The 26,074-nt window shown below is 46.4% G+C and overlaps 4 protein-coding genes across 7 annotated transcripts in view; 1 reads left to right on the top strand and 3 right to left on the bottom strand.

Annotated features, from left to right (window-relative positions):
• The window catches only part of esrrgb (estrogen-related receptor gamma b), an 11,374-nt gene extending 9,939 nt beyond the window's left edge, over positions 1–1,435 (bottom strand). The window contains exon 1 of the mRNA XM_077742308.1: positions 1,378–1,435. The gene's annotated coding sequence lies outside the window, so the exon portion shown is untranslated. The remainder of the gene's footprint in view (positions 1–1,377) is intronic.
• Positions 1,426–22,558, bottom strand: flvcr2b (FLVCR choline and putative heme transporter 2b). 3 transcript variants are annotated; one of them, XR_013330084.1, is made up of 16 exons: positions 21,129–22,364; positions 19,868–20,009; positions 18,926–19,066; positions 18,464–18,531; positions 18,009–18,112; positions 17,658–17,768; positions 17,430–17,535; positions 17,154–17,265; positions 16,798–16,853; positions 16,492–16,607; positions 15,628–15,711; positions 11,058–11,148; positions 7,662–7,785; positions 7,305–7,444; positions 6,042–6,130; positions 1,426–1,513 (listed from the first exon to the last, which is right to left on the bottom strand). XR_013330084.1 is itself a non-coding variant. In XM_077742275.1 (12 exons), the coding sequence occupies exons 2-12, from the start codon at positions 21,708–21,710 to the stop codon at positions 16,077–16,079; spliced, it is 1,563 nt and encodes a 520-aa protein (XP_077598401.1). In that variant the 5' UTR covers positions 21,711–22,327; positions 22,417–22,558; the 3' UTR covers positions 15,746–16,076. The 3 variants fall into 3 exon arrangements, 2 of the variants coding, with proteins under 2 accessions (XP_077598401.1, XP_077598396.1); XM_077742275.1 differs by lacking the exons at positions 1,426–1,513; positions 6,042–6,130; positions 7,305–7,444; ... (1 more) ...; positions 11,058–11,148; positions 15,628–15,711 and adding exons at positions 15,746–16,101; positions 22,417–22,558 and having other exon boundaries at positions 21,129–22,327; XM_077742270.1 differs by lacking the exons at positions 1,426–1,513; positions 6,042–6,130; positions 7,305–7,444; ... (1 more) ...; positions 11,058–11,148; positions 15,628–15,711 and adding an exon at positions 15,746–16,101.
• Positions 11,554–13,974, top strand: LOC144213736 (transforming growth factor beta-3 proprotein-like). Its single transcript, XM_077742317.1, has 7 exons — positions 11,554–12,037; positions 12,513–12,682; positions 12,851–12,980; positions 13,047–13,154; positions 13,220–13,388; positions 13,453–13,606; positions 13,669–13,974. The coding sequence occupies exons 1-7, from the start codon at positions 11,689–11,691 to the stop codon at positions 13,825–13,827; spliced, it is 1,239 nt and encodes a 412-aa protein (XP_077598443.1). The 5' UTR covers positions 11,554–11,688; the 3' UTR covers positions 13,828–13,974.
• batf (basic leucine zipper transcription factor, ATF-like) lies at positions 22,496–26,074 on the bottom strand. 2 transcript variants are annotated; one of them, XM_077742350.1, is made up of 5 exons: positions 25,927–26,074; positions 25,794–25,838; positions 24,971–25,223; positions 24,510–24,614; positions 22,496–23,019 (listed from the first exon to the last, which is right to left on the bottom strand). In XM_077742350.1, the coding sequence occupies exons 3-5, from the start codon at positions 25,025–25,027 to the stop codon at positions 22,804–22,806; spliced, it is 378 nt and encodes a 125-aa protein (XP_077598476.1). In that variant the 5' UTR covers positions 25,028–25,223; positions 25,794–25,838; positions 25,927–26,074; the 3' UTR covers positions 22,496–22,803. The 2 variants fall into 2 exon arrangements, with proteins under 2 accessions (XP_077598476.1, XP_077598487.1); XM_077742361.1 differs by having other exon boundaries at positions 24,971–25,115.

The following is a 26,074-nucleotide window of genomic DNA, read 5'->3' as shown; positions in this document are numbered from 1 at the left end:
GTTGTTGTTGTTATTTTTTTGGGGTGAGCGCGAGTCACGTCCGTCGGACTGTTTACGGCGCTTTTGGGGATGAGCGCCAGCTTACGCGCGGCTTTGGCGTTCCAGTGGCGCCTTTTTTTTGAAGCGACGGCAGGAAGGAAGGCAGGCAGGCAGGCAGCTGCTTCCCACAACTATCGGCGGGCTAAGTGGGGGAGATTTGCAAAAAAACCCTGCGTACTATAGAACAAAACACAAGATGCGCTTTTTTGCCTGACTGGGAATTTCGCTCATTTTTGCATCAATTACATTTCTTATCACATTTTTTTAGAGAAACATTTTCCATGCAAACTTGAAATACTATCTTGTTACACACCCAAAAAGTTTCCAAAAGTCAAACTACCTTTAAAAAGTACAACTCTACTACAGTATTTTCTGGACTATAAGACAAGCTCCTAAAAAAGTAAGCCAATACCCTCCAAAAAATAGATAGATACCAATTCTAATCTCATAAACTATAATTCTAATTCCCATTATTGAATGAGCTTTGACTCCATCACCCTCGGGCATCTTTTGAGTGATCAATACGTATGCAAGGCGCAACCGATCGCTACCGATCCTGAGCCAGAAGGCCCGCCCGCCCGCCCGGGGGGGGGGGAAGGAGTCACCCCCTTACATAAACCCCCTCCCTCCTTCCCTCCCATTCGCTGTCACTTTGGATCAGAGTCACGACGGGGGCCCGATTCATAAACGGAGCGGCGCGTTCAATTAAATTCCTGATCAATATTTTGGCATTAATGTACTTTCCGGCAGAAGAAGAAGATCCCATTAAGAAATCCAGACATAATCGATAACGGGGATATGTTGATATTTCTAATGAGACGCGCTGAAAAGACAACAGAGATTGAGACACGCCCCCTTTGACAAACGGGGATCGAACGCCAAGTTTGGGATTTTTTGGGGGGGGAAACGATGGTTACGTTTGCTGTTAAAAAAGGCAAATAAATACATGACGTTTTTTGGGAAAATATGAGCTAAATGTTAGCAAAATTTTATACAATGGGATTGTTGTATTTGGAGATTTAAGGCCTGTTTATTTCAATTCTTTGGGGATTTTCAGTTATTTTTCAATGATAAAATAATTCAGTGCCCTCTTGTGGCGTTTCTGTACTAAGAAACTGTTGCATGGAATTAAGGAGGTTTTTTGAAGTGTCTGATATGTTTGCAAATAATGACTTTAATTTTTGGGATATTTGCCACATGCTGATTTTATTTATATATTTTAAATGTATTTATTTGCCTTTTTCATGATTTTGGATTGGATTGAATATTTGTGTGTGTCTTTGTGTTGCGGCAGCTAATTACGACATCCGTGTTGCTTTTTGATTCCATTTGACTCACCTGCCGCTGTTTAGGCGCCCACCGGGACTGGAGCGGGGGGGGGGGGGGGGGGGGGGGGTGGGGGGGTGGTCCTTCCTTCCTTCCTTGACTTGACAAGCGCCATTAGCCTCACTTCAATCCGCATTTAATGAAGGATCTGGAAAAAAGAACAAAAAACAAATAGTACACGTTAATCAGCTGCCAAATGTATCTTGATTGGACTCGGAGGCGGAATATTTATTATGATGTTAGTTGGCGGGAATGCTAACCACCTTAAAACGCTAGATTGTTCTGCACATAAAAAACAACCCCATATATATCCAATTTTTGGATGAAAACAACAAAATAGGCAAAGTTAAATGGAATTTTCCAAGTTTCGGTGCTAATGTGGCAACGCAAAGGAGCAAATTGAGAAAAGGACGCACGGACGGACGGGCGGCAACACGGGAGTTAAAAATAGACAATTTTGATGTCATCCTGACGAGGGAAGGAGGAGGAGGGAGTCACCTCTAAACACAAAGCGGTGGCGGTGTCATCGCGGCCCGATCGATACCTTCATCTCAAATTGGTGGCGAGCGGGCGTCAGCGCTTTGCCGCGCCCGCCAAAGAGAAGGGAGGCGTTCCCGAGGCGGGTGGCGGAGCGCCACGTCAAAGCGGCGCCGCTACAAAACTTTGCCACTTAGCGAGTGTCTGATGGGGGGGAAAAGGCTCGTCTCATCTTAGCGGTGGCGGCGGGCCGTCGGGAAACGCCGCCTTCCTCTTTTGAGCGACGTCAAATGTAAATAAAGGAATTTTCTACGTTTGTCTTTGAGCTAACGTTTGACTTTCTCGCTCACGTGCCAACTTTTATCCCCCTAATTCATTCCACACTCTTAAAACTTATTTTAAACTGTAATCATCATTTGCCAATCGACTTTGACGGGCTCCGACCTCCCGACCCCGCGCGGCACCCCCAGCAAGCGCAGCGGTCACGTCGCCTCGTGGCGCCGGCGGGAAGCGTTCGTATTTCGCACTCAGCGTTTTTGGGTGGCTTCACTTTGGCAAGCGCCGCCGCCGCCGCCATCATAAGAGGATAAAAATAAACGGGCGGCGCGGGGGGCTATATCGGGCCCACGTAATCTGCTATTCCGTGGCTAATTCAATTTAAGCTAATTTTGGCTATTTTGCTTCTTGCCAATTGAGCTGTAGAAGACAGAAATATGACATCTTGATAAAAATAAAGCTAGGACATTTTTCTAACTTGACACTTCTTTTTGTTGGTAAATGGGTCGAATCTTTTGACGGCAAAAACTCCCCCGGGATTCCAGTCTGTCTAACGGATGGCGCTCGGAATATTTGCCATATTTGCCGAGTTGAAGAAATAAAGTTACGCGGCGTATTAGCAGCGAGTGAACTTGCGCTAACCCTCCTCCGACTCGGGCAAAGCGCGGCGCCCTCGTGGGACCTTGAAATCCGGCACTTGAGCAAGCGGGCTTTTAGCATCATACGATCGCGGGCGCAAAAGCCTCCAGGAACGCTACGCCGCTTTTCCCAGCTATGGAGAACTTCCCGGCTCCAGGCTCCTTGCTTTCTTTTATTCTTTTCTTTTTTAATTCCAGCTAAACTTTTTTTTTTTTTTTGAAACACCTGGCCCGCGGCGCAAATATACAAATATGCCTTTCGAGTGGGAGGGGCCGAGAGAAGTAACGTTAGCTTAGCGCTTTTGTGGATTTAGTTTTTAAAAAAAGTACTGTATTGGACGTCTGCGGAAGTCAAAGTCATAAAAAGACAAACACCAAAAAGTGCTGATTGAAAAATCTTTCCACGTCACCAACAATTAGCCGTACTTTAGTTGGAGTGCTGCTTTACGGACGGGCGCCATCTTTTCCGCGTCTAATGTTTCCAATTTGGCGTCACGGGCGGCGCAGAAGGCGACGGGAATTCCTTTCTAATTCCAAATAATTGAGATGACACGGCCCAGCGCTTTTCAATCAGCGAGATCATCCCGCCGACGGAGGACCGGTCATTGCGTCCCACGTAAATAGATGGCGTGCGTTCCCGTTAATGGCTTGCGGGCGGGCGGGTGTCAGAGCTGCCACTCATCCATCAAATGCAATTAGGAAGAAACACATATGCATGGAGAGGGCTAATTAATAATTAGCAAAGCAAAGAAAACACTATTGGCAATTTTGCGGCACAATAGCGCGCCGGCGCCCGAATACCAATTGGATACAAACGTGTCAAAACTATTTCTATTCATTCATATTGTTATTATTATTTCTCTATATCGACCTATAAGAGAAATTATTTCAAAGAAAATGAGGCCAAACCAAAGCATAACAATTGAGCCAAAATGGAGGTAAGGTCCAATTGGTTTCCCGCACAAAAATAATGTCGAATTTTTCTTTTTCAAACTTCTATCGCCAGTCGGAGCGCCGTTTCCTCCATTTTTTTTTTTTTTTGGGCGCACGAATGAGATGTGACCTACTTTAAAGTTGCGTTATTTGAATATGAAAAGGGCGGCGGCCCGGGGGAGCCAAACAGCGACTCCCTCTAAAATGTTAATGGCTGGGTTAATTGAAGGTGTGTTCTTTGTCGGGTGGGGTGGGGGGGTGGGGGGTGGGGGGGGGGGGGGTTGCGCCGCAGTGGAGTGCGACGCTCGGCCCGCCTTTTAAGAGAACTTAGCCGCCGCGCTAAACAGGTGCACGTGTGGCGCATTTTTCAATTTCAAACGGGAGAAGAATTGCCCGTGGCGGCCCCCAGAGTGCCAAGCACACCCCCCTCCCCCCAACCCCCCAAATAGCGACAAAGCGTTACTACTTTTTCTTCAATACCAGTCCAGTTCAAAGATGAGGAGAGGGAGGATCGGATTGGACGTCTACTCTAGTCAATGGCATTCAATAAAACTCAAATTAAAAGGATCTATTTTTATTTTTTTAAATTTGCATTTTAGCAGTGTTATTTAGCAAGTGTAGACAAGTTGAGGGACATGACGCCAAGACTGACTGTCATTTGTCTGGCGTCCACTTGGGGATGAAGGGAATAAAAAAAAAGAAAAAAGAATGGACGCTCTATCTGGGACGCCGATCCGATCCGTCAGCCACCGCCGAGATTAAAAAATGGCCGCGCTGGGGGAATGAAATGCAAATCTTTGGCGCTTTGCATTCACATAAAAATGGAGGAAAATCAGGATGGCGGGCAGCTTGGCCACTCCACGCCACCTCCAACGCCGGCCTCAAAGTACTTATGTATTAGAATTGGGACTCTTGCTTTAGATTAGCTAGCATAACATTGCGTGGCGCACAATAGACAGAATTCGTTTAAAATGGCCGCCAATTCCCATTAAAGTCAATGTATGTGAAAATCAAGTCACAGTTAGCTTTTTTTTTTAACTTAAACATTACAACTCTATTTAATCATGGCAGAGCTGACGACAGACAGATGATTGGACGTCGCTCACGTAAGGCGTTTGTCAAGTATCGTAATGGAAGGCACGACAAAAAGGAGACGGAGGCTTTTCAATTGTCTTTTGAGCGCCGGCCCATGATGAATTGTGGCCACGCGTGCCGTTATTAATATACATCGGGGTGGACTCATTTGTTATTCTAATGGCACGCCATGGCCTCCACGCTGGCGGTGGCGATGGCGATGGTGGGTGGCCGCCGCCCCCAAACGAGGAAAAAAAAAAGTTAAACAAGAGCAATCACTAGAAGTGCATTTTAATCACGATTGTACCGCTTTTTTTTCTTTTTAGGCATTTGCATGAGCTCAAAGCGGAAAAGGACGCAAATCCCAACACAGCGTGAGCTCGTCGTCTGTCCGCTATAAAAAATGTGCTCAAAAGCGGGAGGCAAAACTAATAAGACTTTTTTAAGTGCTAACTTTTTGGCTGCCATTTCAAAGGGAAAATTACATTGGGAAATGTATTTTCTATATTAATTTTGTATTAATTCAGTCAATTTTCTAATAAATACGATTTGAATGTTTGTTCGATGCACGAGTCGGCCATTTTTTCCTCTCCTCCTCCTCATCTTCGAAGGAAACCATTTTAAATGCAAATGACCTAAATAAGATTAGCGAGCTAGGCAGTGTGCTCCCTGTTAATTATCGCACGCACTAGTCAATTAACAGCACTAACGATGGGACACTTAGCGAGCGTTAACCCAATTTCCCACGCCGAGAGGGGGGGTGCGCGCACGGTAATAGACATTTCTGGGGGAAAAAAAAAAACCTCGACTGACTAACATACGCACGTTGTCGGCCGCTTTCCGCTTAACGACGTTAGCCCCGCCACTCGGAGCGCGCCCCCATTTAACGCTCGTCACGAGGCCTCGACTCGGTTGAGTGACAGGTCGGGACCGCCGGCCGCATTCGCGCCGGTGGGCTTTTTGACCAGCCTGTCCCTTTCCGCTTGTTATTATTTGGAATTAGTCTAGCGTGGGCACGTTGCCATGGAGATAAGGTTTAAATGGGGGGAAAAAAATAACAAATATTCTCAATACCTAATCTGTAAACGCTGATATACGCAAAAATGACTAAAATTAATTCATTATAATGACTATAACTATACACACGGTTTAGTAATATGTACCCAAAGATGACTTAAAGATTCATATAGTTTAGTATAGGCTGCACTTTTACAAATTTAGCATCTGTGATTAGCTACTGACCGCTAGCTAGCTAGCTAGCTAGGTACGCTTTCCTACCTTTATCTTGCCGGTTCCAATCGTCCGCTCATTTTCCAAACATTCCTCCTCCTCAGTGTCCATTTTCATCTCTTTATCTATCGGAGGCTCTGTAAAGAAAAAAAAAACAGTTGGAATCAATAAATGACGACAACGGTTAGCTAATCACTGGCTGTAAAAGTGTATCAAATCTGCATTAGAGGGACGGCCAGTCAGATGCCTGCGTGCTGTTGATCTTTCAATCTATCGTCTTTCTATTACGCTTTTAGTCATTTGAAAATCTTCCCAAACGGGAGTTTGTCCGACAAGGTCGGCGCGTGGCCGGCCCGGCCCGGCCCGGCCAGTCTGGAGGCCTCAAACAGATGTCGGCGTGGCCAGCTGGACGCGGCGACCTTGAGGGAACCACCCAGGGCTTCTTCCCTGGCACCCGGCGGGCCGCTCCGCTTTGAATGTGGCGAGGAAGGTCAGCGCCCGGGCAAGGACGACTCGGGAGCGGCCATCATTGATATGGACGGAGCAGCTGGCTTTAGCGTACTACTTCACTTTGCCTGGGGCGAGCGACGGTGACGGAGGTGCTTGGGGACGCCTATCCTTACGTTCAGCTAACGCGCTATGCTAGCCATAATGAGACTTAGTGAGGCTATAACAAGTCGTTTCATAACAGAAATATGGAGCATGAGTGACATTTTTTAAAGCGTGTTTTTTTGACCATTCACCAAACCAAGATTTTACTTAGAAGTAATATGGGCAATAATATTTAAACGGATTGGACGTGTAGATCAAATGCCGTCACTCGTCTTTCACGCGTGTCAAAAATGCGCCGCGTCTTTAATTGTTTCATTTGGTCCTCCCTCTCATTTCACGCTGCGTTCGCGGCGGTCGTTCGAGGGGTGGTCTCGAGTCAAACCCGACGAACGATGGCGGCGTGCGTGGCTTTCCCTTGTTTTGAATTCTTCACGGCGGGAGGAGCTTCTCCGCATCGATTTTTCCATCAAACGGCAAAACGGCGTGGAAGACGCGGAGGTCAGCGGGAATTACAGCGAGTGGCGTTGGCCCCAAGCCCCGCCCCATTCGCCCCCACCCGCGTCCGTCCCATTGTCGCTCCCCGAAGGCCTCTCTGTTAAATTGCCCGACGGATAATAAGATCACGGAGGAGAGCGCCAGTGACGCTTTGTCTGTCGATTTTCGGGAACGGTCGCCGCAAAGTACACTTTGACGTACAACCAAAACACAGATTATTGCAGGTCAATTTAGAATAATAATAATAATAAAATCCAACCTTACCTGGCTTGCCTCTTTTTTGCACTTGAATTTCCCCGGGCCTCCTGCCCCAAAGGCTCATGGGATACAGACACGCAGTGGCGGCGCCTCCCCCTCCCTCGGGGAGCTCGGCGCGTTCGCCAAACGAACGTCTCTTGATGTCACTGGAAGGGAAATACGGCAGCGTAAGTGGGGAAAGGCGGCGGGAGCCTCTGGGGCTTCGGCGACGACAAATATTTTAATAACAAACACTTTCTTCCCGCTACTTATTATTCACTTTCTTCCCCCGCGTTTTGACTGCCAGCCATTTTGGCAAAAGTTTTTCTCTCTCCCCCCCTCCCATCCTTTGGAGAAGCGTCGTTAATCAAAAGTCAAAGTCACCTCAGATCTCCCATTAGAAGGGACCGCTTTGGCCGCGGACAACACAATTGCGCCGGCCCGCCCGCCTCACAGTTCTTGGTGGCCCCCGTCATTTCCGCCATCTTGCTCACCGCCATTTCCGCTCCTGGTTGAAACATACAAAGATATACATGAGTGTAACAAAGTCAATACAAAAATATTTCCAAATTCAGAAGACCATTGACATAAGAGCATGTCTTGTGCAGCCCCGCCCCCTCCTCGCCATGAGCCGTCCGTCATTTTTTTTCCAGCCGGCAACAACTTTCATCTGCCCCGATTCCTCTCTAGCAAGGACCATTCATCACGGGTCGTCCCCCCCCCCCTCGACCGCCTCGTTTATCACCTCCGCCGGAATGGACTTTCTCCCGCTGTCAATTTAGGAAATGGAGTGACGAGGCGCACCCCGGAGGGGACCCCTCGCGCTCATCCCCGGCCGCCGGCTAAGCAAAATCCAAACAAAGCGGCGCCATTTGTCGGGCCAAACAGTCAATGTCAGAGATCCACTCGACAGTCCACTTACACGACAGGTGAGTCATCTCGGACGTAACGTTTACGATGTAGCTAAAAATAGCATTTAAAAAATACAAAAACAAACCAAGACGGAAGAGTGGAGGTGCTGACAAAGGAGCGAGTGCTTAACAGCCGTGACCTTCCACCCCGCGACCTTTTGACTGACCCCGAGTGTTGTTAGCATGGACGCTAACTGCTGCCGTCAGAGCGGAAAGGGCCATTGAGCGTTTGATTGAATTATTCCAATAAAACGTCTGCGTTGGTAAACAACTTCATTTGCTTGACTTTAATGTCCAGACGGCAAAAGACTACAAATACGCATAATCCTGTTAAAAATAGAATTTGTATTAAAATGTAAGTCCAAATGGAAAATAATGCAATTAAAGAGCAAATAGTTTAATACTGTCCCCTAGTGGTCTTTCTTTCTTGTTCTTTATTATTTTATTTTGGATGATCTTGAACAGAAGGTTGACTTTAATCACCCAAAGATGCCTTTTGGCCCCTTTTAAATTTCCACTCGTATTCAGCATAAAATACACACTTGAAAAATATGGACGAGGTCAGGGTCAAGACATTTAAAAATGTTCCCGAGAATCAAAATGCTGCTTTTAAAAGTCACCATAAAAGACAAAGAAGCCCATTTTAATGTGAACCGTTATGTTATTTACGAGTTCAATTTCCAATGAGGTTGCCAGGTTGTGTTCAAATCCAGCCCATCTGAAGAGACACCTGTAGTCACACCGCTCGGGTTAATTGGACGGCGCGCTCGACCCGATAAATCACCCGAATTTGGCGCGAGGCCGTCGCCCGTTTCTACGGCGACAGCCCGGCAGGGGCCCCCTCATTGGACGCCACGCGACGCCGACCATTTGCATGCCAGACTATTTCTCTTCATCGTAGCGGCCGGCCACGCCGCAAGAATGGAGAATAAGGCGGCGCACGCCGCCGCACGCGTCCTTGTCCGACAAGGTTAGCGGTCCATTTCATCTAAGCAGACGGGCGCGGGGTTGGGTGGGGGTCGGGGACGGCGAGCGGGGGGTTCGGCGGAGGGTTGAATTCAAATAAATGATGGCTGGACATTTATTGCATTGAGGAGGGGAAGAGTGGGGATTGGACACCAGTTGCCGGGTAAAAAATTGGAGAGTAAAATTTGCTTTTTGGGAAGCACTGCTGTTTTAACTAGGAGGAAGTCAGTAGTAAGACGTCTGACCAAATGAATGGCGTTTGTGTTTCGGTTGGCCAAAACGCACCCCCCAACCCCCGTTTTTTTTTGTTTTTTTTTGGCGTCCACCGCCTCGGGGCTCCCCGGAATGCTGAGTCGCCTGGACGCGCTCCAATCGTCGCCGTCGTAATACGGTTATTTTTACCCGGGCGCTGACGCAAATAAATATTTATAGCCGTCGGCGGGTCGCGGCCAAACCCGCAGAGGCCGGACGCCAATGGCCGAGAACGGATGAACGACGCGGGTTCGATGGAGCGGGGACGGGCGGATAAACTTGCTTGCCGGGCAAATGTGACCCATAAAATAAGTGCTCATCAATAAAAAGAAAAAAAAATAAAGCTAAAAATGGAGCTGGTCGCGGATGGCCGCGCCAGAGGACGGACGGACGGGCTATTTTTTGGCCATGGCCTTGACCTTTCTGACCGCTTCTCTTCTTTAGCCACTCTATGAAAATTCCAATTGTATGTTAGCGTAAAGCTACAAGGGCATTTTATGTAATAATAATAAATGCAAACGTTGAATGAAAAGCGTTTGGCCCTTTAAGGCAGGAGTTGCTGCCCTCTGCGGGTGATTATGGGAATCGTTTTCAAATCCGGGTTTGTGAAGCATTCTACAAATTCATTTTAAATAGTATCAGTAGCTTAAACGGTCAACTTCTGAATTCATATTTTTTTATGATTGCGAGCAAATATAAAACTTAGATTTAAATATTTTTTAAGAACGTGCATCGATACATTGCCGCAATTCATGAATATTCATATCATCTTTCCATATTCATATTTACTGACATATGGATGGCAGAGGTCATACGCTCTGCACACAAGGACGAATTGACATTATTTGTATTTACGCTGGTTGATTTGGTGCTAATAAGTTCCATTTTCTATTTGACTTTGTCTATTGTTTTCCCGCAATGTCTACGAGCGCCACGAGGAAAGCGGATCTTGAAATTAGAAACAGACGCTGTCTGCTGTCTGAATTTACACGGCAACAAACGCCAACGGATTTGATCAAATATACGCTGGGAGATGACTCACAATGCTATAATTGATATATTACTACTTCAAAATGTGACTCATAATGCTATTGTTCATATATTTGTAGTCAAAACGTGCTCGAGCAAATAAACTGGTTTAAAGTTGGCGTCCGCGTGCTTTAGTCTAGACAGGAAGCCGGTCTATGCCAGATTAGGGTTTTTCTCTTTAGCGCGCTCAGAGCACTTATGATAGATGTCCAATCCATTGAACTGGGAGGGTTGACAGCTGGTACTGACCCAAAATGGCCGCCAAGTGACATTGCAAAGTGTGCAAATTATTCCTATTTTTGCAGAGACACACAAAAAGTGCATCAAAGGGCTGCAGAAAGACTTTGGAGTTTTTCTGGACATATATATTTTTTGGTCAAGTTGAAGTTGTCCTTCGCAAAAAATGAAAGCCAGGCCCCCCCCCAGCGCTCTCGTCTGCTCACCTGGCAACCCCGGACGCCGCCTTTGACCCGACGCAGATGGGGCTTGCTTAATAAGGCCAGATTTTGGCGGCGGAGCATTGGTAGGACGGTGAGGATGAATTTTTTTGGGGCACAATTTGAGACATTTCCCCCCTTGCGGCCTCTAAATAGCGTCACAATAACAAAGCGTGGAGACGTACCTTGAATTCAGCGAGATGTCCGACGTCCAGGGTGCGAGGGCGGTCCACCACCATGTCCAACTTGTAATGTTATCTTCACACATCTCGCCACCTGCAAGAGCAACAGTGAATCACACACATGGCAAAATCATCACATGACTCATTTGACTTGCATCATCAACATCAATGACTGGAAGGCTCTTCCAATGGTGGCTATCCCCCAAGTGTCCACAGGAAGGCACTAAAGACCACCTAAGCAATGATTTTGTAGCAGAGAAAACAAGGTAAAAGTCAGGAAATAAATACAAGTTCTAGGAATAGCAACAAAGTGAATAATCGTCTCAGAATAGAAAAACAAAAGCTCCTATTACGTGTTTGAGTCATTGTGGTTGTCTGCTAGTGTGGGTGGGGGGCAGTAGCACTCTGTGTGTGTGTTTGCGCGCGCACTTATGTGTGTGTGTAGGGGGGGGGGGGGGGGGATTCTAACAACGTCACAGCATAGCGTGAGCAGGCTGGAATAAAAAGCCCAAAGCTCACTTCGCACCAAGACCGACACAAGCATGCGTGGAAACTTTTCCCAGATTTTTCAAGCCGACTTTGTCTACATGGGCCCCGAAAGGCGCGGGTTTCTCAGGCGGGGGCTTTACTGAGGATGCGGGCGTGCGAGGCCGGGCTGCGAGCCCTCCTGCTCCTCCACTGCGCCACGCTGGCTTCCCCGCTCTCCACCTGCGCCGCCGTGGACACGGACCACGTCAGGAGGAAGCGGGTGGAGGCCGTCCGGGGTCAGATCCTCAGCAAGTTGAGGCTGAGCGGCCCCCCCAAAGCACAGGGGCCCGCCAAGGTCCCCCGCCAGGTGCGCGCGCTCTACAACGGCACCAGAGAGTTGCTGGAGGACCTGGCGAGACGACGTCGGGAGACGTGCGGCGCCGACGCCGGGCCCGGAGACTACTACGCCAAGGAGATTTACAAGGTGGACATGGTCTACGGGCCCTCCGAGAGCAGTGAGTACGCTAGTTGTTGCGAGGGGTTTTTCTACTGGATCTGAAATGTGTACCTTGTGGGCAAGAAGCTGGAAATATCAGAAGTTATTATTTTCAGAGAGTAGTAATATTTTGTGATGCCTCAAGTCAGTAAAAAAATGAAATTATGTTTAGGTTAAGGTGTAGCCAATGCTTTAAGAATATGAAAAAGTTGTGTAGTATAATAACAGTATGATATACTTAAACTATGAAAGTACCAAATGTATTGAAACAGCATGATTTTTGTCAAACAAGCACTTTTTGTAATAGACTATTGTATTGGCTGTCATAAAATACTGCACCTCCCCACCCCAATCAATACAAACAACAGGACCGGAAACTTTTGCTATCGATTAGCCACAAATCCATCCAAAGATTGCGCAACAAAGTACTCCTAACAACACGCAACGACAATGCCTGGTTGGGGAAAAAAACGACTCTGGCCCCACTTTTGCAGACGACCTGTCCCTGTCCTACTGCCCCAAGAGCTCCACGTCCAAAGTGTTCCGCTTCAACGTCTCGGCCATGGAGAGGAACGCCAGCAACCTGTTCCGGGCCGAATTCCGCGCCCTGCGGGTCCCCAACCCCGGCGCCAGGCGCGAGCAACAGCGCATTGAGCTCTACCAGGTGCGTGAAGGTACTGTTATGGTGAAAACAAGCTAACTAAGCTAACAACAAGCCACAATATTACTACTAGTAAAAGTACTCCTTAAAAGTCAAATAGCTTCCAAAATACAAAAATTCTGTGTTACAACGCAGTCCCGTGATTATCTTTGACGACCCCCCGATTTCTAGATCATTCGCCCAAACGAACACGTGAAGAAGCAACGTCACGTGGGCGCCAAGAACGTGGCCACCAAAGGCGCAGCCGAATGGCTTTCCTTTGACGTGACCGACACGGTGCGGGAATGGCTCCTCAGCCCAGGTGAGTGAGGACCAACTCAAAATAAACTCACGAGCTACAAAGTTAGCGGCGCTCTCCCCACGCCAGGGCATAACCTGGGCTTGGAAATGAGCGTGCACTGTCCCTGCGGCTCCTTCACCCCCAAAGGGGACATCCCAGACGACGAGGAGGAGGTCCTGGACGTCAAGTTTAAAGGTAACGTCCTCGCCAGAGACGCAAAAGCCAGCTAGCTAAGCAACGCTTTCGTGTTTTGGGCAAAGGCGAGGACGGCGGCGGCGGCGAGCAGAGTCGCTTGGACCTGGGTCGCCTAAAGAGGAATAAGGTACAAGACGCCCCCCACTTGATCCTCATGATGATCCCGCCCCATCGGCTGGATCCCGAGTCCTCGCATCGACGCAAACGAGCGCTGGACACCAACTACTGCTTCTCGTAAGAACTGAAGTCAAATATATCAATAAAATAAAATAATAAATCAAGAGATTGTCAACGTCAGGAACGCCGAGGAGAGCTGCTGCGTTCGCCGCCTGCACATTGACTTCCGCCGCGACCTGGACTGGAAGTGGATCCACGAGCCCAGCGGCTACGACGCCAACTACTGTTCGGGGCCGTGCCCCTACTTGAGGAGCTCCGACACCCCGCACAGCTCGGTAAGCTAACGCCGTGGCTTTGGCCTTGGCGAATGGAGTTTTTTTAGCGCTGGCTTTTGCAGTTGCTGAGCCTGTACAACACGCTGAACCCCGACGCGTCCCCCTCCCCGTGCTGCGTGCCCCAAGAACTGGAGCCCCTCACCATCCTCTACTACTCGGGAAGGACCCCCAAAGTGGAGCAGCTCTCCAACATGATTGTCAAATCCTGCAAATGTAGCTGAGGAGAGACAGATGGACTGATTTTTGTTTGTTTTTTTTGGGTACAAACTTTAAAGCGAAATTGAAGACCGGCCGAAGAATTGGTGAGGTTACTTAGTATAAACTTTAAGTTAAATTTGACATCAAGCATTAAAAAGGTTAAACTGTCACGTATTCCTGTTATTATTATTTCTAATTCAAAAAAGGCATTTTTTTTCTACATACATTTAAAAGGCATACTTAAAAACGGTTATACACGGACGGCGCTGGACTATAGCATTAGTGGAAAAGGCGCAGCAAAAATGTAAACGCTGGACGGCGGAGACTTAAACAAACCATTGGGAGGTCTGCCGACTTAACTGGCCTGTGTTGGGGAGGCCGGCGCCCGCTACCACCTCAGGCCTCCAAACGCGCCGCTTGCTACAAATCCCGCCCCTTTTGGCCGAATGACGGCCCGAGTGTTATCGATTGGCTAACGCGGCTCCGCTTTGAAAGCTCCGGGCGACCGAGGTCAAAAAGGTCACCGGATCCATCCCCTGTTTTGAAAACTGGAGCGTGCTACAACATTGGGGTTATGACTCAAGTGAATACTTTTGGAATTTGGAAACGCATTTGAAGTCGCCTCCCCCTCGTTTGACAAGCGTCCCATTTAAGGGAGCGGCGGGGCCGGCCGTCTACGGCTTAGGCCCCGGCGCGTTATCTTTGGCCGTCTCCCGTCAGGCGCAAAACGGCGCCTGACTGCGATTGTCTCCTGGGACGCGGCGCATTCCCCGGGCTTTTTGTGTTTTCAGGTGCTGGCTCAGGTTTCTGTCAAAAGTACTTTTTAGCTTTGGGAAATGACTTAGCTTCGGTTTAATGATTACATTCGTTTAGTTTTCAAGACCGAGTCCAATCCGGATGCGATTGTCAAGAAGAAAAACGGAGGTGGCGTGACGCCAATGGCATCATAACGTCTACGGTGAAAGACGCGGCTTCCCGCAACGAGGCTCTGTGGGAAATCGGACACCCCTCGCGAGACCCTCATTTCCTGGCAAATCCGAGTGGGAGAGCGCCGAAGACTTTGACGTCACGACGCACGGGCGGATTTACAGACGGCGCTGGACAGCGGGCATGTCAAACTATCTTTAGTCTGCCGAGTCCAGGCGTCGCTGAAAAATGGCCCTGAAATACAGCGTTTTCTCAACAAGAAAAAAAATCATCTGACAACGTGTCGGCAACGCCATCTGCTTGTGGTAGAAATGACTTGTTTTGCTTTCCGCTGCAACAACGAGAAGTCGAGAACATATTACTGTAAAAGTCGGAGGGCGGAGCCAAAGAGCTGTGCCTCGTTTGACTCGTAAATGACTCGTTCCACCAGACCTTTGAGTTTACTCGGCTAAACTTTGAGAGTTTAGTTTGACGTCGCAAGGTTACAACATTCGTGCGTGGGTAGTAAATGTTGAAGCTTTGTTTTGGGGGAAAACACTGGGGTGACTGCACAGATAAACTATGCAGTCATAAAAATGGGGCCATTTAATAAGTGAGTGCATTTTAGTGGGGAAGGGTATCAAACAAAAATATTTTGAATAAAACCAAATGGAAAAATATTTTGTTCATCCTTTTGAAGGGAAAATTATAATACTATTTTAATGTAATTTTTAATAAAACGGTTGACGGCATTTATTTCATTTAAATATGTATATATTAAAAAATGGTATTAATATGCAATGTGGTAAAGATAAATTTAACACCCTTGACAAATATAGTACTCTATAAAATACCTAACAGTCCGTTACACTTTACAAAAATACTAATATCAATAAATGTAAGAAAGTATTAATTACCACGAGCCTGAAGCCTTGTTGGATGAAAGTAGCTTTAAATCAAAGACGCCACCTGGTGGCCGAAAGAAGCGGTGCAATCAGCTTCTGTAAAGGGGGGAAGAAAACATGAGTCAAGGTCTTTTTCCATTGGTTTTTTTATGTCCAGTATAAACATGGGTTTGACAAATATACATTCATGTCTAAATATGTGTACATAATAAATCAGGCTTAATTTAGTCCAAAATACATTTTGATTGAGATCATTAATACATGGTTTCAATAATTTTGCCGGTCAGAAAAAAAAACAGACCATAGTCGACGAGGGATTGGAATTCATAAGCCTCGGGAATAAATGATTATGACAGGACGCGATAACGTATTAGGGCGGCGCTCTTGGCGGCCCTCTGTAAGTTTGCCGTCGGTTTAAAACTTGAATTGTTGGACGATGGAGGCGGGTGTGGCCGACGCGCTCACTCGGGGGCTGTGGGCCGGTCCCTAAGTAACCACACACAAAAACAAATCCAGTTACTTGGATTTCTTACGCCAATTACGCCGTTCCTTCGCTGCCAATTCACTTTCTCAATTTGTTTCTGCATAAATTGGAAGATTTATCCAATTTCTCTACATAAGTTTGAACGTCAATGTAAGTGTGCTCTGTCGCCCTCCTGTGGTACAAGAGAGAAGTACAAAAATACTGAATCTCCGTGAACGAATGAATGAATAATACAGCGCTTGTCGTAAATGACATCACGGCTTTTGGACGGCGGCCACAACGAGGGAATCACTTGAATGAATCAAACGGACTTTAAGCCAATCATTTGCGACAGCAAGCGGCGAAAAAGAAAAGGCAGGGCAGGGGAGCATAAGCGTGACATTCGTCATTACCTGGGGGTTTCTGTGGGAGACGCTGTGAGAGGGAGCGCCGATATAGCCATGGGTGTCCGAGACGTGGAAAGCAATGCCGTGGCGCCGTAGTCCATTCCCACCCTGGCCGCCTCTGCCTAAAATCAAAGTCAGGATGCTGTGGCAACTTGGTTTTCAGGACGTCGTACGCTTTATTTAATTTCATTTTTTTTGGCGGAAAATGAAATGAATCATGTTTTGATTGGCTGAGATTTGTCATTTCGTTTTGAGGAAGACATTTGCATGCGAGGGCAACACCCAAAAAATACAAAAAAGTTTGCTACTTACTTTGGTTTTGGCTAAGGCGTTAGCTTTCTGCCGTCTCAGGTCCGACTTGATGCAGCCTGTGGGATATTGGAAAGCATATTTTTAAACACATAGAAGCAAATAGGGACAAAATATAAATAAATGAATAAACAGTTCACAATGCTAATGATTAACCCGCATTTGGACTTGCAATGGGTGACCTTTGTAACTCAACAACTCAGAGTTGACTCCAAGTGTTTTTCTTGCACTTAAAGTGACTTAAAGGCCTACTTGTCCAGTGGCAAGATGTTCATAAATGGCTCAATTGACAATTTAAGGGGCTCATTTGTTGTGGGTAACCAATGAATGGATTTTAGTGGTGAAATGATTGCTCTTACCGGTCATGACGGTGCCCACCAGGAGAAAAACGCAGAGGAAGATGTTGCCCGGCAGCGTTCCAAATTTGTCAATGATCTGGCCTTGGCAAATTGTGAAGATGATGCCAAACACCTGCCACAAGGAAAAATATTATTAATAGGCACGGTAGAAATGTGCAAACAAAAAAGCGGTGCTATCAGGAAAATAAAGTCTGAATATTAATATACATATATAATAAAATTCCAAATTCCTTTAGAACATGACTTTTAGTTCATTACACATCATTTATTTTTTACCTGGGCAGAGCAATTGAGCAATCCAGAAGACGTCCCCTCCGATTCGGGGTACGTCAACTCCACGGCGTACTCAAAACCAAGTGGCAGGTAACCCGTCATGAAGAACCTAAACAGCCACACGCCCAAAGAGAAAAAGAAATTCATTTTCATAACATTCTCGAACAAAAATGTTCATTTTGAGCATTGTGCAGGCATCATCTTTGAATCCACAAGAAAATGGTGGCGTACCCGAGAACTCCGGCGGTGATGAAGACCACCCAAAGGTGACCCCGGTCGAGCGTGGCGGCGTACACGATCATCCCCACCAGAGACATTAAATAAACGGCCAGGGTGGTCTGCCTGAAAAAAAAAATCAAAGGAAAATCAACCAAAAAAAAAAAACAAGTGACACGACCTTGAATTTGCAAACCAAAGATATGTACATAGTTTGCATTTTTGGGGGTAGGTTCTCAATTTCTCCCAAAATCAAACATTACAAGTTTAAGTCATAGAAAGATAGGGCCAAATTCCTCTTTTTGTGAATACTATATTATATATGTATAATTTCTCTTTTCATACTAGGCTGGAGGGAGCACTCACTTGTAAGTTTTGGTGCGGTCCAACCACAGGCCGCAAATGAGGGAGCCCACCATGCCGGCGATGACGATAGTCAGCCCGATTCTGCCGGCATTCACTTCTTCACCCTAGAAAAAGAAAAAAGTCTTACTTTGGTTTATTTGGAAATATTAGAAGCAATAGTAGTAATAACAAGATTTGAATAGAGCAGCAAAATAACAACTTTGTGATTTTTTTAAAAATAAATCTCAGTTCATACATAATGTTTATGTCTTCAAGTATGGTTGCACAAGTCATTAAATGACTTTGGTTTTATTGTTTGTACATGTGTTTTAGGACTCATTTATATCGGCTGTCGTGTACACACACACTTCATTTGACCACCTGTTTTTTAACGAGCTAAACACACACACACACACGTACTGATAAAGCTTTCCACGTTTGTCACCGAGAACACGAGGAACGAGGAAGTGACTTACCGGGTAGTGTTCGATGATCATCCGGTTGAGTAAGGTGCCCACCGCGTAAAAACATCCCACGTTCAAGCCTGTCAAGAGACAAAAGGGAAAATCAATCTGTGAGCAATGGAACGTAAATATTCATATTTTCATATTTCCGTCGTCATCAATGACCGAAAATGTCATTTTGCAAAGGGGCGTGAAAGGTCAGGCGGGCGAGAGGCGCTAGCTACCGCGGAAAATGGCTTAATCATTGACTGCCGACTGTCAACAAACTTTGGACCAATGCTAACACATCCGTTCGTCCATCCACTTATGATTACTAATAACTTTTTACGAGATGGACAGATAAGATAGCGTGGCCCCGGACTGGAAAAATCATTTTTTTGGACCGCCAAAGGTCCATAAAAAGCATTCAAATTCAGTTTTTTTTTTTTTTTTTTGGACAGATGACTTGAAGAGAAAATCTGTGAGAAATGTTACCGTAGGTGACGATGAGGAGGATGAAGGGCTTGTTGCGGAGAAGACGCAAAATGGAGGCCGTGTAGGAGTAGTCCTCGGGCGGGATGCTGCGAGCCGTGGCCTGGGCTTGGGTCGGGGGGAGCTCGGGCTGTTCCTGAAAGACTGCCAATGCAACAAAAAAAAAAAATCAAGAAATGACTCCAAAATGCATTAATAAGCAGAGAAAAAAAGAAAAACATTTTACCCAATTTCAACCAAGCTATCCCAAGCCACACAAAAGTATTGGCACATTTTTAAAGGAATCGGTCAATTGGAAACAAATGATACTTAAATATTAGTTTATTATGAATCAAGCAATTAAAATGCTCTTTGTTCTGCAAACTTGGTTAAACCAGAAACATTTGTGGACGGCGCAAACAAACATTCTTGGGTCGGTTTTTGTTTTATGCAAATTCAAACTTTTTTTTCCTCTGTGATGACTTCCACATTAGTAATGAAACCAAAAAAAATTAAGAGTAGAGACACAACAAGAAGTCTGCAAAGACGCTTGCTCGCCGAGCCTGCTGGGCGGCCAGGCCACACGTTTTCTGAGTGAAAGGTCAACAAACAAAAATACTCAAACGACATACTGGGATTGTGCAAGTCTTCTTGTACAATGGCGTTTCAGAAGACGCACACTGAGTACATTTTTTGTGTACTCTACTTGCTTCTTAATAGAACTACGTAGGATTGATAAACTGTGCGTTTTTTTTCCTTCGGCCGTTTCGCCAGGAAGGAATTTTTAATGAGGGAGAACGTGGGAAGAATGGCACCACTATGGGAGACCTGGACAAGCATTCTTTTGTTTTGATAAGTACGGCATTCTTAGCATGCACTCTCCCTCCTTACATAATCTTATTCAAGATAAATACTGTGTGTGGTGCGCTTTGCGATATCTCCACTTTTTTCTTTCTTTCCACTTACCGATGATGACGAGCACAAAGAGGAACGTGGCCACGCCCGCCGTGATGTAGAACATGACGCTGATGTGTTGGGCCAGCTCGTCCATGTCCTCCACGTTGGGCACCAAGATGGGCGGGACCAGAAAGCCGATGGCGATTCCCAGCTGAGGAGAAAAAAGGGGAAAAAAATCAGTTATTTTCATATTCATATTTTCATATTCATATTTCATTCATTTTTAGCACCAATATTGACATTCAATTCCCAATTGAAAAACCAAATCAGTCTTAAGACCTCTTACGATAGAATTTTTACAGAACGCCACTAGATTTCTCAACGCTATGACAAGACGTCGGCACGCGGGCGCTAAAATACTCCAGCCAAGGGAGAGTCCCACCTGATTCCCCAGAACGCCGAGGCAACAAGCGGTGGAGACCTCCTCCTCGCCGAACCAAACGGCGGCCAAGTAAGAGGGGATCCCCAGGACGAAGGCGGCGGCGGCCGCGCACAACGACTGCCCCAAAAAAGCCAGCCAAAACAAATGTGGCCGGGCGGCGGCCGCCTTAGCCCAGGCGCCGGCACAGTTAAAGGCGGAGCCGGCCAGCAGGACGTCCCGCACGCCGCGCTGATCCAGCAGCCGCAGGACGGGCAAGATCAGCGGGACGTACGCCACCAGGTAGAGCGAGGCCAGTCGGTCGACCGCCGCGTCTTCCACCCTGTAGAATTTGGCAAAAATGTTCCCGATGACCCCGAACTGAAGCCACATGGAGGCGTTGCTGGCCGAGACGGCGGCAAACAACAACAACATGACCCAGCGCCGGCGGTAGATTTTCACGGTGGCGAAGGGGGGATTTCCATGCCGGCTTTCTGAAAAGATCCTCATGGCGGGAGTGCCCAACTCGGAAGGCGAAGCTTCTTCCCGTGGCGTGCTAAATGCCTTTGGAGTGTCACAAGGTGCGAAAAAGACGCCACTCGCGGTTTCAATTTGGGAAAATGGCTGATGGGGGGCGGTCCATAAATGCATTGATTGTCAGAGAATTACTTATTATGCGCTTGAACATTGAATTGTTTTTTGAGCTTCTTAAAATATATTCCCTTAGTTATTTTTTACATATACATTTAGGGGCAATTTAATATACATATTTTTGGAAATTTAAGCACTTTATGCGGCAAGGTTATGTCATTTTCTCTTAACTTCTATGTCAGCAAGAAGGATTGATCTCAAAATAGCATTTTTTCACCCCCCCCCCCCCATAAATACCAAATAGATGAAAGTATGACTCACCTGGTTCCCGAAGACGCCGATGGAGCACGCCGTGGAGACCTCGTTGGCGCCAAACCACACGGAGGCGATCCTGGACGGCATTCCCAGGATGAAGACTTGCGCCAGGGAGCAGCAGAACTGTCCAAAGAAGGTGACGGCAAAGAGGTGGCGCTGGACGCTGGCCACCTTCAGCCAAGTGCCGGCGCAGTTGAGCGCCGTGGCGGCCAAGGCCACCACCCGCAGACCCTTCTTGTCCAAAAGCCACGTGACGGGGAAGATGAAGGGGATGTAGGTCAGCATGTAGATCATGGACATCCAGTCGATGGTGAAGGCGTCCACGGAGTAGTACTTCATGAAGATGTTGCTGATGATGCCATACTGGATCCACTGGTACGAGTTGCACAGCGAGTAGGAGCTGAATAGGAGGACCGTCACCCAACGCCGTCTGTACAAGCGGGTCTCCCACACTTTGTCGCCCAAGTTGGGCTCGCTGGGGGTGGCCAGCTGTGGGGGGTTCCTCTCCGGTTCTTCTCCCGACCCCTGCTGGGTGCCCGGGTCACGGCGCTCGTCGACGGGCTTCTTCTCCTCTGTCTCCCCGCTCATGGTGAACTGTTCGGTTCGTGGTTTAGTCGCTCGGTCCAAGCCAAAAAGCACATAGGAAGTTCGAAAGATGTGACGTAGGAGACGGGGGACAACTTTTAAAGCCGGAGAGGAAGACGGGGATAACTTTGTAAAGTAGAGGAGGAGTCAAGGCGAGTCGACACGAGGCCAATTCGGCGTCCGTGTTTGGGGACGACGACCTTGTTGTCGTCGTCGTGGGCGTCTTGGTACAATTAGCGTTCCAGCGGTTAAGTAGCGAAAATAACCGGAGTTAATTTCAAACCGAGAGGAAGTCAAATAAGGCAGATAAAGTCCGTAGTGGCGTCATGAACGACACCCCCCAAACCTCCGCCCACCACCCGATCTCGGCTCTTCCTACCCGAGTGTCACAAACACGTGTTGGAGGAAAGGCGGACGACGTGTTGCCACTTACGGACGCTCCAAGCTGGATCTTGAAGCTCCTTCGCCGGGGGCGCACTTCCAGCTGGGACAATCCGAGTCACGAGGGGTGAAAATAACGGAAAGGACGGGAGAAATGAAGCATGGACGTCCAGCCATTTTGGAGCTCAAAGGCATCCACCGAATTGGTGTGGGCGCGGATTGGCCGGAAGTTTCTATGTCTATTTTAAAAAAGAGGAAAGAAAACAAGTTTTTTTTAATACTAATTAAATGTGCGCTCGCTACCTGGTGGCGACCTCGGGTACTGCACCTTTTCTTTGCCCATGCTGAAAAGGTCTATTTTGGGAAGGAAAGGAAGAATTGAATGAAAAATACGAGGACAAGATATGTATGGAACAAAATTTAAATGGATAAAACATCCACAATACAAGTGATATATTACAAAAATGAACCTGCATCAATATCTAATAAATATCTCTTCTCATTAAACTTTGGCTCCAGTTTACATTCGCTTTGTCAAACAATCAATTCGGTCAAAAATAAAAGTCCTGAGCTTTTGTTAGGTCTAGTTATACAAACACAAAAAATAAATGCTTCATCGCACTTGAAAAGAAAGTAAATAAGAATAGACTAAGCAATTTGGCATTGTAAACAAAGACTATGGGGCCGTCAAAAATGACATCCGGAATAAACCGGGTCAGTGCTGGTAGTGTGGCACGGCCATGTGCTGGTGGTACGTGGTATGGTGCTGGTTGGACGGGGGTTGGTACGAGAGTTCGGGGCTAGTCGGGGTAAGGCCCGGGCAAAGGGGTTCGTGGCTGCTCAAAAGGGACGACAGATACTTAGCTTCCTCTGTCAGCTGTTTGACTTCCTTCCTCAGGGCCAAGTTTTCTTTCTCCAAGTTCTCGCTTTCCTGAGGAACATAAAGGACAAGAGTTTAGCTGCCATTGACAGAGATAGTAAGTTGGATTTCCGGTGTTAGTCTTTTTTCCCCTCCCCCTGAAATTGCGTTGATAACAGTTTTTTTTGCCACCGCAAGTGATAGGAGGAGCGTGCACACTTCCTCTTTTTGGCTAGTTAAGGACGCCTCTGACCACATTGAGTCCCCTGATAAGAAAAAAGAGACTGTTTACAACCGTGCTACTAATTAAATGAGTCATTATTCTATGTCACATTTAGCATATTTTTACAAAAAAATGAATATTTTAACAATTGCATGTTTATTGCAAACATTTTTAATACTATACATATAGACTTTTTATTGTTTTAGCACTTTATATATACTGTATGCTCAACGACCCTCGGTTGAAAAGCTTTACATTAGCGCCCTCCTGTGGAATCTTAGTGTTGTTGCAAAATTCAATTTATTAACGATCATTCATTATATTTTTATTTTAAATAAATCTTTCAAGGCATTCATGTCTGAATTTACATGTTCTTTCTTGAAGCATGGGGGGAATAAAAAAGCACATACAAATAAAAACAAAAACTCGACAGTAATCGATTAAAAAATACATTGTATTCTATTTTTCTATAGAATTCTTTTTGGTATAGTTTTGGGCATTTTTTCTAGACCCAAAAGCGGTTGGCGAGTGGGAGCAATCTTCCACCCAGCTGCTCGGGGAAAAAAAAAAAAAAAAAAACTATCACTCGTATCTGCGTGTCGGTGCGAAATCCCCGGCCAACGCGTCATTTAGGCAAATAGCGAGTGGCTAGCCGCAACAGACGCCTTTACAAGAAGCGCGTGCTCTGCCGACCCTCCCTCGCAAAAAGGACATGACGTCGGCTTTCGACAGAAAATACTACTGAGGTGAAGGCAGGATGTCGGCGTGGGAAAATACATCTTCAAGAAATGAAATATATTAAGTGATTGTTTTTAATTGCGCATTGCTAATGAATCTAGCAGGTGGAATGAAAAACATGGCTAACTTTTCCAGAGGCCTATAAAAGCAGCGCGCTCACGAGACCTTCCACATACTCTTGTTCTGTGGCGCTTGTTTTGCAAGGGAGGTGCTGGATCCCGCGCCATGCCCACACGTGCTAATTTATTCGCGCAAACACGGCGAGCGGCGTGGCGTCCAAGCGCGCCCAACAGAAGCCATGACACATCGCCACATGGTCAGGTAGCATTATGCAAACGCAGATGAAAAAAAAACAACGGCACGACCTCAACTTCATCATGTAATTATTACATTTTGACATTATTATTAATATACAAAATATTGAATGTAAAAATATTAGTTATAGAGTGCATTTAAAAGCTGGCCTCTCTTCAGCCATTAAAGAAGGATCAAGAATGACTTCTGTAATGCTAACTTTGATGCTAACCTCCTTCTGAAAATTGCGCCCGAGGATGACCCCGCCTCTATAGAAAGCCCCAAAAAGCAGAATGGATCATCTCACCAAGTGAAGGCTGTCGGCTTTCTGCGTTTGTCTCATCCGGCTCTTCTGCGCCGCGACGCGGTTCTTCTCCCGCCGCATGACCTTCTTGGCGTCGTCCGACGAGCTCTGTGCAAAAAAGAAAATATGTTACGCTATCTTAGTTGAGGCAAAAAAATAAATATCAAAAAGTATCCTCCATATTGAAAATGTTGTATGTGGATATGATATTTAGCACCATCCAACTCGGGCCAATTAGAAGGGAGGGGGTCTCATCCCAATCTGGATCAGGGAGATCCGGCGTTGGCGTTCTCCGGCTTTTGCACAAACTGTTCCCGACAACTCACACTAAGTTGACGGTGGACTGGAGGCGGCTCGCGAATGTCCACGTGTGAAAGCGTGACGAGCCCAGCAGTTGATTTTTACCACGCAAAAAAATGAGTTAATAATAAATAAATAAATAAATAAAAAGAGGCTGGACTTACCTGCCTGCTGACCGGCGACCTGTAACCGGGGTGGTTGCCGTCGGAGCCCTGAGCCATGATGGACGGCCACAAGCAGCGGCGACCTCACAGCGTCTCTTTCTTCGTGGTCCGCTTCTGCTTTGTAGTGCGCGTGGGGGAGATGGAGCTGGGTAGAAATTGCAGTGAGTTGTAAGCGTGCCACTGCCTCTCTCTCTCTCTCACTTCTCTCTTCCTCCCTTCCTTTCTCTCTATTTCAAAGCCTCTGATGTGGTTTCTGGTAAAAGAACAACAGAGGGGGTGGTGAGAAAGAAAGGGTGGAAAAGTCCAGAAAAACACCCACTCTCTCGAGTGTGGCTATATTTTGAAAATAAGAGACGACGAGTGGCAGATTGGAGATTCCCTTTAGGTCTCGAGTAGAAACGGCACACGAGAAGGTTGAAACCCGGCGGCGGAGGCAAAATGTTTCCAGTAAAGGCCTCGAGGGAACCAAACGGGCATCCCAAAACTGTCCGTTAATATTTGCAAACGCGAGCTGGTGCTTTCCACGCCAAGTTCCCGTTTGCTTTTTATATCCACCACGGTGACATTTTTGAAAATGAGCTTACAGCTACACTAACAAAAATTTTTTTTAGGCACACAGAATTATAAAAAAGCAGTAGCAAAAAAACAGCTTTGCTTGGCATAAAGAGCAGCCCTCCTACACAAAAACATGTTCTGCCATAGCAGGGATTTTCAAGAGCATTTTTTCATTCCAATGAGTTTCATAAGAAAAATCACATTTCAACTACTTTGTCATTGGATTACTACTGTCTTGCTACACTTGTTGCTAGGCAGATTTCCTCACCTGTTGTCCTGGCATTGTTGATCTATAATCCTTGGCATAACAATCCTGCAAAACAATTATTATAATTACTAACTATGTTGTACTATTATGCTCTATATATTACTACTACTACTACTACTACACACATACTCACTTTTGATCCTGTTCTTCCAGTCAAACCCTGTGGAGAATCTCACCTATAAAATAAAATCCTATTCAACATAATAAAAACACAATTCCATTCTGATCATATGTGATGTTACATAAAGAGAAGATTGATGTTGAAATGAGATCTAAAAGAA

This window comes from Stigmatopora nigra, chromosome 2 (genome assembly GCF_051989575.1).
Source record: "Stigmatopora nigra isolate UIUO_SnigA chromosome 2, RoL_Snig_1.1, whole genome shotgun sequence".
Classification (NCBI taxonomy): Eukaryota; Metazoa; Chordata; class Actinopteri; order Syngnathiformes; family Syngnathidae; genus Stigmatopora; species Stigmatopora nigra.
This window is presented reverse-complemented; position numbering and strand designations above follow the sequence as displayed.